This window comes from Oreochromis aureus, linkage group 1 (genome assembly GCF_013358895.1).
Source record: "Oreochromis aureus strain Israel breed Guangdong linkage group 1, ZZ_aureus, whole genome shotgun sequence".
NCBI lineage: Eukaryota > Metazoa > Chordata > Actinopteri > Cichliformes > Cichlidae > Oreochromis > Oreochromis aureus.
Window position 1 is genome coordinate 4,900,367 of NC_052942.1, and position 13,479 is coordinate 4,913,845.

The window sequence follows — 13,479 nt, forward strand, 5'->3', positions numbered from 1 at the left end:
CCTTTTAAAGGGATTTTCACCTTAAACACTTCAGACAGATATTTGATAACATCTTTCCAAAAGTCCTGGACTTTAGGACATTCCCATAGACAATGAAGAAGAGTTCCTTTTTCAACTAAACATTTAGTACAGATGTCCGGAATGTCATTGGACATATGATGAAGTTTGACAGGTGTTATATAGGTTCTCATGAGCCATTTATATTGCAGTAGTTTAAAGCGTGTGTTTATTGTTTGTTTTTGTGCTTTTAAGCAAGCCTGGTTCCAATCATTTTCATCTATGTCCTCTTGGATCTCCCTTCTCCAAGCATCCAGTTTATCTGCTGCTCAGTCTTTGGAGGAAAGCATCAGTAAATTATAATATATAGAAAGAAAACCTTTCCCTCTTGTATTCTTAATGCATGCCTCCTCTATTTTTGTTAATGGTGGAAGTTCAGCACTCCTTTGCAGTTTTGATGACAAATAGTTTTTCAATTGTAAATATTTAAAAAAGTGCTTTGGGGGTATTAAATATTTTTTACATAACTGATCAAATGTGAGCAGCATGCCGTCTGCATATAGGTCTTTAATTTTTTGAATGCCTTTATTTTTCCATATTTTAAATCCTCCATCACTTTTACCAGGCATGAACTTTTCATTTCCCCAAATAGGGGTAAATTGCGAAAGCGATGGAGGATCGCCCACATATTTATGAGCTGCATGCCAAATTACAATTGTATTTTTCAAGAAAGGGTTCCTCATATTTTTTCTTAAGGTCTTAATGTCTGAAGAATATAGAAAAGTGTATAAAGGAAGATCTGGAACAGATTTTTTGCTCAATGTCAACCCAGGCTGGAGGCTTTTTCTGCTTGCATCTTTTTTATCCTCCAGGCCAATAATTTTCCTGCCTTCTCTCCTTGGTCATAAAATAATTGTTTGGTCCACATTAAACTTTTTGCCACTTTCTCTGCTTTTAATTTATCATGCCTAACTCTTAGAATAGTCAGATTGTTCAGTTTAGTGGGATCATTGCTCTGGTAAAATTCTGTTTCATTAGATTTAATTTGCCTTTCTAACGATTTTAATTCTTGGTTATATTGCTTACTCTTATTGCTACTGTAGCTTATAATTTCCCCTCTTATGTAAGCTTTAAATGCTTCCCACCTAATACTAGCAGTGGTTTCATCTTTATTTATTTGAAAATATTGATCAGTGCAAGTTTCTATAAATTTGACAAATGATGGGTCCTTTAGCAAGAATGTTTGCATCCTCCATCGCTTTACACCTTGATCAACTTCACCCAATTTAACTGATAGACATACTGCTGTGTGATCACTAATCACAATACTGTTATACCAACAGTTCTCACCACAAGGTAGTAACTCTGTAGAGATAAGAAAGTAGTCTATCCGTGAATGACTTCGATACGAACTAGAATAACATGAAAATTCCCTGTTATTTGGATTCCTTGTCCTCCAGACCTCATTTATTCTCAAATCTTTCATATAGTTAAAAAGTATTTTTCTAGTCTGGGTATGAGTAGTGTCAGTTTGAGATGACCTATCCAGGTTAGGGTCTAGGGCACAGTTGAAGTCCCCTCCTATGATATAAAGGCCCTCCGAGGTTGATATTGTGAGAAATAGATTTTCATAGAAGGATGGGTTATCCTCGTTGGGGCCATAGATATTTATCAGGTTTATTTCTAACATGGAGATACGGCCCTGCACAATTACATATCTCCCGTTTGGATCTGTAATCACGCTCATAGTTTGAAATGGGATTGACTTATGTATAAGAGTAATGACTCCTCTGGCATGTCTAGTAAAAGAAGAGTAATATACCTGACCCTGCCATCTTTTGGTTAATAAATGCATCTCTGATGCAGTAAGATGAGATTCTTGTAGGAAAATAATTCTAGAGTTGAAATGTTTTAGTCGGTTTAATACTTGTTTCAGCTTAACGAACTTCCGTATCCCCCTAAGGTTCCAGGTCGTAATGTTAACGTTCAAAATGTTTTCTTTAGTTGTCCTCTCCATAAAATATTGTCAGACTGTTTACTTAAATAAACAAAATAAAGTAAAAATTGAAGAAGCAGGTTTGCACATACATTCACACACTCACACATACCAGATAAAGAGCTTGTAAACAATTTCTGATTGAACATTTGCATTTCCTTGTTGGAAATGTCTCCCCCCTCCCTTGAACAACTTATCTGGAGGACGTTAATCCACATCACTGAGGAGTAACTAGTCAACGCAACCTCTCCAAAACCCCATAAATCAGACAGTGTACACTAACCATATAATGATACTGATTTTCCCCCATAATAAAGTAAAGTTTACCCTTGGTAGGACAAAACAAAACAAAAAAGACTTAGTTAAGGTTTAGCTGTTAATATATAACCCAAAAACGATTGCGATTAAACTCAGAACGACTATGCGCTTAAAAACACCCAGTTATGTTAACATAAGTTCCACATAAAGTGTCTTAATGGTTAACCTATTGTTTAACCGACTCACTGGTGATGAGCATCCTCTGCTGTTTCCGTCGGCAGATTCTTGTAGAATTCTTCGGCCTCTTGAGGTGTTGAGAAGAGGTGGATCTTTCCACCGTACAGGATCCTGAGTCTGCATGGGTTGTGCTGGAATCCACGGAAGGCATTGATATTAATAAACCGCTTGACAACCGGGTGAAATCCCCGATATACCAGTTCCTTCTCTTGGAATTTTAAGAAGCGAACAAGCACCGCTCTGCTCTGGTTTGGTTTCCTGGAGGCAAGCGTGCGATGCACTCGTTCCAGTGAGAATGACATGTCGGGCGCTAGCCCCAGCCACTTAGGAAACATGATGTTAATAAAGTCGAAGAGTGATTGCTGCCCCTCTGCTCCCTCTTTTATGCCGAAGATGCACAAGTTCTTTCGTCGTCCACGGTTTTCCAAATCATCTGTTTTGGCTTCAAGAAGTGCGATTCGTTTGATAGCCAAGTTCAGTGACATTTCTGTTTTTTCAAGTGTGCTTTCAACTTCGGCAATGCAGGCTTTGGCCTCCTCGATATGAGCCCCCTGGTTCAATATGTCTTGCTTTACCTCCGAGACTTTACCCTCCAGCGCAGTCACAGCGCCTGCCATCCCCGTCAGTCTTACATTGATGCTGTCCAACTTGGCTCCAAAATCCGACCGGAGTGATTTGAGTTCATCCAAAACTTCGGCTATGCTAGCCATGTTAGCATCTGTGTCGGATGTCGATGGTGTAGCGCCTGTCTTGCGTCTTCGGGTAAAGATTTCACACTGTTTCACAGATGAAGCTTTTGACATGTCAGTGCCGTATATTCCAGACTACACTAACCGCGTATACAAGGCTTTTTTATGGAAAGTTTGTACACTGTCTTGGGAGCGACCCCACTAAGCTGCCATCTTAAGGCTTGGCCACGTGACCCCCCGCATATAGTTCTTTTAGTGTGTGAGACATGAACAACGTGACCTGGTCAGTCAGTATCTCTTTCGGGATACCAACTAGGGAGAGTTGTTTCAGAGTCTGAAAGAGAGCCTGTGCCAAGCTTTTAGCTTGCATGTGTCTTGGATGCATGCTCAATTATCCAGGTAAGTAAATCCCTAAAGACTGATTCTGTTCATCTGGACGTATTCAGTGTTTTCTCCCACTGAAAACGCTACATCCAGGTGAACAGAATCAACCGTTTGGGTTTTCCTAGTATCAGATAAGTTGTTCAGCCAGACTTACAAATTATACTCTATTGTCCCTGATTAGTTACTCTCAAGTTCCTCATAAAACAAAAATCTATTTAACTTGGCTCTCAGGTTTGATGCTGAAAGACTAAACAGACTCTGCTCTCTAATTGATTGCTCTACTCACCAATGAGTCTTGTTGATGGGCTTAGAGCTGGCTTCCTCCCAAAAGAGCAACCAGCTGACCCTTCAGGAATGAGAAATGAGACAGGCATGTACAAGCAAAGGTAAGTAAAGCTGGGATTTTAGCAGGTAAGTTATCAAACACAATTGTGGCAGTACTACTGACAGTGTAGTACAACAATCTCCTGGTGAATGATGAGGGTTAGGGTTAGGGGTTAGAGGATGAGGATGAGGATTTGTAATGAAAAAGTAAGGGCAGCTAAAAGGAAGATGTAGAAGGAAAAGTTGGTTGGTCCAGATGATAAACCTGTGCAGGTGTGGAGATGTCTGGGGCAGAGGGCAGTAGACTTTCAAGTACACGTATGAGGATGTTGAGACAGTGTGGTAAAATGAGAGGCAAAAGTGGAATTACATCAGTGATTGGCTCTAGCCTCTTCTTGTTTGCGACTGAATATATGTGTGTGAATGAGAGGGAGACAGGTAGAATGGTGAACATGCACAAGGTAGTGAAGGAAGATGAGTTTAAATACCAAGCAAAGGACAGTGTACAACAGGTGAAGAAGAGCATGCAGGCAGGGTGGAGTGGGTGGAGATGAGAGTTGGGGTGATTTATGTCAGGAATTTAGCAGCAACAATTGCAGGGGAAGTTTACAAGATGGTAGTGGGAGTGAAGAAACTCCATTGTAACAGTCCCTTCACTCTGTAGACTGAGTAACAAGAGTTCTTGTTGGCTATACATGAAGTTTGCCTAATAGACTGTTGATAAAATAGCATAAAAGACATACAAAAACAAACAAAAAGAGCACCAAATGGAAGAGCTCTAAGCTGTGGTGTTTGTCCGCATCGCCATCTTGGCATTCTTTCCACCTTCTACTGCTGCACTGTACAAAGTATTATAACATCTTGCATATAACAGTGTGATGTGGTAACTCCACTGTTGGTGATGAAAAATGGCCTGCAGTGGGTAGTAAAGTACCTGAGTGCACTGTTGGCATCTAGCCAGCTACCATCAACTGCCAACTTGTTTATCACCAGTGCAAACAAGAAGGGGCTCAGCTCAGCTTCCTGATGTACTCTCACCCCACTTTGTCTGTCACTCCTACCTCACATCTCACCACTGTCTTGCTGTCTCATACTTGTCTTCTCTGCCACTCTTGACTTCTTCATACAGCACCACAGTTCTTCTCTTGGCACTCTATCATATGCTTTCTCTTGATACACAAAAACACTGTGTGGCTTCTTCCCAGTTCATCTATACTTCTCCATCAACACTGTCAAAGTCAGAATCCCATCTGTGGTTCCCTTTTTCAGTATTAAGCCATACTGCTTCTCACCGAAGTGCTTTATGCACTTTTTTAAATGCAGAGGCATACACTGCATCATGCACAAACCTATTGGAGTTATTACAATATCCAGTATTTCAGTCACATAATATTTATTGTACATTACAATATAAAGCGCCTTGAGGTGACTGTTGTTGTGATTTGGTGCTGTATAAATAAAGTTGAATTGAATTGAATAATGTATTCTATAGATTTGTCATTACTGACACTCAAATGTATTTATAAAGGTATATTGGCAAAATAACTCAATCACTCACCCAAATCATTGACTTTAGGTGTTCCTATCACTTCCATGGCCACAGGTATATAAAATTAACCACCTAGGCATGCAGACTGTCCAGTCATAACATTTCCATATTTTCATAGTGCACGGAGGTTCCCGACTTTTTGCAGAGTTAATCTGTATAGGCCTTCGGATTAGTTCAAGAACAGCTTCATGGAATGGGTTTCCATGGCCAAGCAGATGCATCTCTACAGCCAAGCCTCAAGCACCTGCATCCAAGCCTCACCAAGCACAATGCAAAGTGTCCGTTCCAGTGGTGTAAAGGATGCCACCACTGGAACGCACAGATCAGTGAATGGATGTGTCGTTCATGCCTGGCATAAAGCTTGATGTCATCCATCAAAAAGAGGTGGCTGACTACTGCTCTATTCAAGAGTCGGTATCAATAGCCAGTCTTGTCAGTGATCTCACTGAGGGGGTACAGGCCTATGCAGAACAGCAGTGGGGACAGAGCTGAGACGTTCAACCTGAACCTTCATTCTGGTTCAGGTTGTGTTAATTTTTTAATCCTTATCACTCTGCTGATAATGAATAAAAGCCATTTTTCACCCCTTGGCTCATTTGGTGAGTCACATGATCAATAGTAGGTCAACGACCCATTTAAGGGACAACTCCCACTTTGGATTTACTACCTGGGACTCTCCACCATTTGGTTTTAGAACTGAAGAAGCTTCTCGGATGAGAGGTGAAACGTCTTCAAGAAACTTAAAGTCCAGCTTTCTTTCAAAGCTCCTTAGACTACCATGACCTGGATGACTGAGAACCTACACAGACATGCTACATATATCACTATGGGCATCTTCTTCTGCTTGTCCACCACAATTATGTCCGGCTGGTTAGCCATCTCCAGTTTGTCTCTCTGTATCTGGAAGTCAATCAGTATCTTAGCTCGGTCATTCTCAATCACACTAGGGGGAATATTCCATTTGACCTTGGGACTTCCAGGTGATACTTGGCACTGATATTCCAGTATACTATACCATGTATTCCCTGCTTGCTACCCCGTCGCACCCTGCTGTCATGTGCTGCATTGTCTCAGGGGCATCTTTGTAAAAAGATCCTCAAAAGCCAGACATAATGCCACGATCAAAGGAAATTCAGGAACAAATGAGAAACAAAGTAATTGAGATCTCTGTCTGCAAAAGATTTCTAAGGCCATTTCTAAAGCTGTGGGACCCCAGCGAATAACAGTGAGAGGCATTATGCACAAATGGCGAAAACAAGGAACAGTTTTCAGTTCCCAGGAGCGACCAGCTGACCAGAATTACCCGAAGAGCACAGTGACGACTCATCCAAGACCCCAGAAAAACATCCAAAGAAATGCAGGCCTCACTTGCCTCAGTTAAAGTCAGTGTTCATTACTCCATCATAACAAAGATACTGGGCAAAAACGGCCTGCATGGCAGAGTTCCAAGACAAAAACCACTGTTGACCAAAAGAAACATAAAGGCTCGTCTCAGTCTTGCCAGAAAACATCTTAATGACTTTTGGGGAAATGCTCTGTGGACTGACAAGACAAAAGTTGAACTTATCGGAAGGTGTGTGTCCCATTACATCTGTCGTAAAAGTAACACAGCATTTCAGAAAAGGAATATATTACACTCAGTAAAATGTGGTGGTGGTGTGATGGTTTGGGGCTGTTTGTAGGGCTGGGTGATATGACCCAAAATTCATATCTCAATATTTTTTAGCTGGATGGCGATATAAGATATATATCTCGATATTTTTTTTAAAGCCATAAAGTAAGAACAAAAAGAGAGTTCTTAGTCAAAGCTGTGTCCCAGATGTCACACAGGCACTTTTATTGACATACAGCGTAGATGTACATGAAAAAATTACTCAAATTATGAGCATTTATTAAATAATAATGCTCCATGAATAAAATAAAACAATGTTGTTTTTGTGCATAACAAAGAGCTCACAATTGTGCAGTCAAAATGTAAACTAAAAGACGCTGAGCATAATAACAAAGACAGACAGATTTCACAGCTGCTCTATTCCCAACTTCTACTGCGTGACTGACAGCCTTGAGTTTGAAATCCGCTTCGTAACCATGTCTCTTAACAGGTGCCATTTATGGTCCTTATACACACACAATACGGTAATATTACGTTGAAGCACAGTACGTATTAGTCCGCGAGGCTCCTCGGTAGCCGTAATGCTCCGACAATCCATCAAGCGGTGCAGCTCCGTAGCTTACCAAAGTCGTACTAAAACATTTTTTGACGTATTGCTGAGCGCTGTGTATCACATAAAATCGGTTCGCAGTCATCAAGCACAACCAGAATTCATACATAAGGCGCACTGTCAACTTTTGAGAAAATGAAAGGATTTTAGGCTGTGCAGCCCCTGTGGGCTACATAGCGTTAGCATGGTTAGCTCGTTAGCACAGTTAGCTCGTTAACACGTTGACGCCGTCCAGCCCCATGCACGGGGCGATGCCCAGTAACTCGTTAACGGAGATTTGCCGTGTCCATCTTGTCGCTGCCTGCAGGTGAAGCAATGGGGGAGGAGGGGGAGTTGTGTTCAGTGAAGGAGAGAGGCGAGGCCGAGTAACGTTGCGTAGAGACAAAAGTGGACGAAAGAGAGGCAAACTTGCAGCTCCACAAGTATAATTATAACGTAACATAGACTATATCAATATAAAGGATATTGTCACATCTTATATCTCGTATAAAAATATATCGATATTTTTAAAAAACTTGATATATCGCCCAGCCCTAGCTGTTTGGCTGCATTAGGACCTGGAAGACTTGCTGTGGTAAATGGAACCATGAATTCTGCTGTCTACCAAAACATCCTGAAGGAGAATGTTCAGCCATCTGTTCATGACCTCAAGCTTAAGCTAAGCGGTTCTGCAGCAGGGCAATGATCCAAAACACACCAGCAAGTCTACCTCAGAATGGCTTAAGAAAAACAAAATGACGACTTTGGAGTGGCCTAGTCAAAGTCCTGACCTGAATCCGAATTAGATGTTGTGGCATGGCCTTAAAAAGGCACTACATTTTTGAAAACCCGCCAATGTGGCTGAATTACAGCTATTCTGCAAAGATGTGTGGGCCAAAACTCCACACTGCTATAAAAGACTCCTTGCCAATTATTGCAAACACTTGATTGCAGTTGTTGTGCTATAATAATAACAGAGACTTGGCTGGACTCTTTTACCCCAGACACTGTGACTGAGCTAGCGGACAGGAACAAAGAGTCCGGTAGGGAATGCAGAGGAGGTCTGCTAGTGTATGTGAGCAATAATTGGTGTACCAACACCACAGTTAAAGTCGTCCACTGCTGCCCGGACATAGAGTATATATAGTATATATAACTGTACAGTAGCAACCAGCATTCCTACCCCTTACTCAATGTGCAGTACCACCAATTGCATCGCACCTTATACTGTGCTAATCATACTCCTTACACTTTACCTGTAGATATATTTATGTACTTTGTTGCTGTATATAACATGTGCATTACCTCTTAAACTTATTTTTATCTCTATTTATCTTATTGTCCTACCCAAAGAATGTTGAATGTAAAAACCTACAGCTGCAAATGGAGAGATGCCAACCTGTAATTCATTGTTCTATGTATCTTATCTTTTTTTCCACTAAGTAAAAGAAACCTTCATTTATAAACTGCATTTTGTGTTTACTTGTGTTATCTTTGTCCAATATTTACATTTGTTTGAAGATCTGAAACATTTAAGATTATTTATTTATTTATTAACCTTTATTTAACCAGGAAGATCCCATTGAGATTAAAAACCTCTTTTTCAAGGGAGACCTGGCCAAGATAGGCAGCAGCAGGTGTCTCACAGTTACAGAGATTACTCAAACATAGGCATCAACAACACACATGCAACAATAAGTGAAAGAAAACAAATAAAATAAAATTCAATTAAAAAAAAAGTGTGACAAATCTACAAAAAAATAGGAAATCAAGAAATGGGGCAAACACCTTTGTCCCACCGCCGAATGGATAGATGGATGTGGCAAAATAACTGCAAGGCCCCTTTTCCATTAGTATCTACTCGCATGGACCACAGTTTTCAGGGTTTTCAATTAGGTCATAGTACCTGGTACCAGGTATTTTTTTTAGTACATGCTCGCCCGGGGTTCCAAGCGATCCAAACATGTACTAAAATGTGATGTCGTCAGACTGCATGCCTCCGATTGGCTGGTGAGTAGTGTCACTTGATGAGTAATGAGAACGTCTCATTAACAAAAATTAAAACCGGCATTTTTGAAACCTGGCAACGAGGGAAATGGCTACAAAAAACAACACCGTGGTCCCCGAGTATGATGAAAAGCCACAGAACGAGCAGCAGCTATATTCTTGCCTCGATGTCCACCTTTTTTCTAGCGTTTTGTCACACATTAATTAGGACGTTGGACGCATTGCTATGACGACAACCATGCAGGATAGGTAGTACTTGTAATGGAAAACCAGTCAATCGAAGTCAAGTTGTGACGAATCCATGGCGTGTCGATCTGAGTAGATACTAATGGAAAGGGGCTTTAGTTACGGTTAGTAGCTCAGTTCATTATGAAGTGCTCAGAAATGAGCTGTTGTTTCTTCAGATTGAGAAATCATTTGAAGTTGTTTAAAAATTAGACCAACATGCCTCACAGCATGTGAAGTTAGTTAAAAAAAAAAAAAGTAAGACTGACTGAGAAGTACAAATTATACTCAAAAATATGTTCACTATAAATGTCAGCAACAATGGCATGAAATGATAGTACCAAAATATGTTTGGGATCTTATGTCTGAAAGGTGTGTTCACCTGTCACAAAATGAAGAGTTATTACACAGCTTTATAGAGAACGGTAAGAATGATTTCCTGAAGGATTCTTTATGGCAGCGAGGTTGAATCATTCTGGGGGAGAAGGAGTAGAGTGGGGTGGGTGTGATGTGTTGTTCATGATGGAGAGAAGTTTGCTCCTCTCCAAATTCTGACCAATGAAGCTTCCATCCTTGCGGATTAATGTGTTGATTCTGGTGCCATGTTTGGTACTTATGCCCCTCAGGTGCTATTTGAGTAAGCATGAGTAAGGAACTAAATTTATCTTTAAATAGACAACTCCGATGTAGACAGAAACAACTAGCCCATCCCTTTCTGCCCACCATTTATGCGTCTGATGTGTGTGTGTTTTTTGTCCTGCTTCTGTGTCTCTGTCAGGCTATATCGAAGCTGTGGTGATCCCTGCAGGAGCTAGAAGGATCAGAGTAGTGGAGGACAAACCTTCACATAGTTTTTTGGGTAATGATGCTTGTGTTTTCCAGATGACTTTGTGGTTCTTCTCAACAATGCCGCTCACTTTTAGACACGCTGAGACATTAGATACGATTTTTGTAAATATTTGGAAGGCACTGCTAGTGGGCTACAGCAGGATTAGACTACTTTATTACTAATGCAGATCTAACTAAATAATAATTTTAATCTTATCTTGATGAATATATTTGAAAAAAAACCTTTTTCTATTGTTATACAAAACTTTGGGCTTTTGACACATAGCCTGATATAATGTTTTCAGCTTGATGTTTTTGTCCGTTTGATCCTACTAGCAACCTAGCAAGACTACGGGATCCTTTTTTCAGAAGCTAATCAGACAGAAGATTGGGTAGCAGACCAATTTCCACAGTGTCCACAAAAAGCATCAGCACATCACTTTGATGCCAGCTGGATTTTGTTATACAGGCAATACAGTATTTACAATGACACTGAATCTGACCAAAGATGATGTTTAGATCATGGAAGCCAAGTCCACTCTGATAGTCCAAGAGGGTGGTGATGTAGTCAGCTGTCTGGCCTTCAGAAAACTCACAATACGCTTCAAGGGCTCTTTGATTTGTGACAAAGTGGTGGGGCAACTATGAAAAAGAGGAAAAAGCAAACTCTTCTTTATTTTCCATTTTCCACTCATCACAATAGTGAATCCCAGTAAGTAATATGAGTATATATGTATGTGTGTGTGTGTGTGTCTATATATATATATATATATCGACATATGTATGTATATATATATATGTATGTATGTATGTGTATATATATGTATATCTATATATCTATATCTATATATATACGTATGTATATATATATATATGTAACTTCTTGTATCTTACTTATAGCTCTCAAAGACTCAAGTAAGAGGTCCATCAACAATGACTGGAAAATTGAACTTCCAGGAGAATTTGAGCTAGCTGGAACCACAGTGCGCTATGTTAGAAGAGGAATATGGGAGAAGATGTCTGCCAAGGGACCCACTAAGACTCCTTTATATCTAATGGTAAATTGATTTGTATTGCGACTCATGGAAACAAACACACACCCACACAGATACACAACCAGTAAAAAGTTGACTGGTAGTTGAAAAAGTAGACTTATCTACTGATTTAATGTTTTTTCTTTATTTTAGATTCTCACTGAAGGCATCAAAACTGTCAATGAATACATATAGAAGAATTATGTAATAAATAAAAATGTAACTCAATAACTCAAAAGATATTTTATATTTTAGATTCTTTAAAATAGTCACCCTTTGCTTTGATTACTGCTTTGCACACTCCTGGCATTCTCTTAATGAGCTTCATGAGGTCGTCACCTGAAATGGTTTTCCAACAGCTTTGAAGGAGTTCCCAGAGATGCTGAGCACTTGTTGGTCCTTTTGCCTTCACTCTGCGGTTCATCTCATCCCAAACCATCTCGAATGGGTTTAGCTCAGGTGACTGTGGAGGCCAGGCCATCTGGTGCAACACTTCATCACTCTGCTTCTTGGTCAGATAGCCCTCACACAGCCTGGAGGTGTGTTTGGGGTCATTGTCCTGTTGAAAAATAAATGATGGTCCAATTAAAAGCAAACTGGAACCAATGATGGCATGTCGCTGCAGGATACTGTGGTAGCCATGCTGGTTCAGTGTACCTTCAGTTTTGAATAAATTCCCAACCAGCAAAGCACCCCCACTCCATCACACCTCCTCCTCCATTCTTCGCGGTGGGAACCATGCATGTAGAGACCATCTGTTCACCTTTTCTGCATCGCACAAAGACGGGGTGGGATCTCAGATTTGGACTCATCAGACCAAAGCACAGATTTCCACTGGTCTAATGTCCATTCCTTGTGTTTCTTGGCCCAAAGAAATTTCTTCTGCTTGTTGCTTTTCCTTAGTCGGCGTTTCTTAAAGGCCTGATTCACACAGTCTCCTCTGAACAGTTGATGTAGAGATGTGTCTGCTACTGTGTGGCATTTATCTGGGCTCTAATCTGAGGTGCTGTTGTGATTTCTGAGGCTGGTAACTCAAATGAATTTATCCTCAGCAGCAGAGGGTACTCTTGGTCTTCATTTCCTGGGGCGGTGCTCATGTGAACCAGTTTTATTGTAGGGCTCGATTGTTTTTGCGACTGCACTTGGGGACACAAAAAACCTCAAAGTTTTACCAATTTTCCAGATTGACTGACCTTCAATTCTTAAAGTAATGATGGACTGTCATTTCTCTTTATTTAACGGATTGGTTCTTGCCATAATATGAATTCTAACAGTTGTCAAATAGGGCTGTCAGCTGTGTACCAACCTGACTTCTGCACAACACAACTGATGTTCCCAACCGCATTAAGAAGGTAAGAACTTCCACAAATGAACCCTGACAAGGCACACCTGTGATGGGAAAACCAATTCAGGTGACAACATCATGATGCTTACTGAGAGAAGGCCAAGGGTTTGCAGCGCTGTCAACAAAGCAAAGGGTGGCTACTTTCAGGAATCTAAAATATAAGACATATTCAGAGTTATTTATCAATTTATTCTTTGCTTCATAATTTCATATATCTTGATTCACATATTTGATGTCTTCAGTATGTATCTACCACTGAATCAGAGGACAAGTTTCTGTCTGATAGGCGGCTCACAGGGCAACAGCTTCAAGCACAGCTTTAAGCAACTTAATAGTGGTCGTAGTAAGTCTCAGTTTTAACTGTGAAGAAAAGACTTCAAGCTGTAAGTTGGAAGGGACGAGTTG

The 13,479-nt window shown here is 40.4% G+C and overlaps 1 protein-coding gene across 3 annotated transcripts in view; it reads left to right on the plus strand.

The window, feature by feature from the left end:
- The window catches only part of adamts17 (ADAM metallopeptidase with thrombospondin type 1 motif, 17), a 244,039-nt gene that overhangs the window by 210,247 nt on the left and 20,313 nt on the right, over window positions 1-13,479 (plus strand). Inside the window, exons 16-17 of one of the 3 annotated variants that reach the window (XM_039598209.1) lie at window positions 10,646-10,726; window positions 11,596-11,753. The exons of 1 other annotated variant lie outside the window; for it this stretch is intronic. In XM_039598209.1, coding sequence (XP_039454143.1) covers window positions 10,646-10,726; window positions 11,596-11,753 — 239 coding nt within the window. The remainder of the gene's footprint in view (window positions 1-10,645; window positions 10,727-11,595; window positions 11,754-13,479) is intronic. One more of the 3 variants, XM_039598238.1, reaches the window with a different exon arrangement.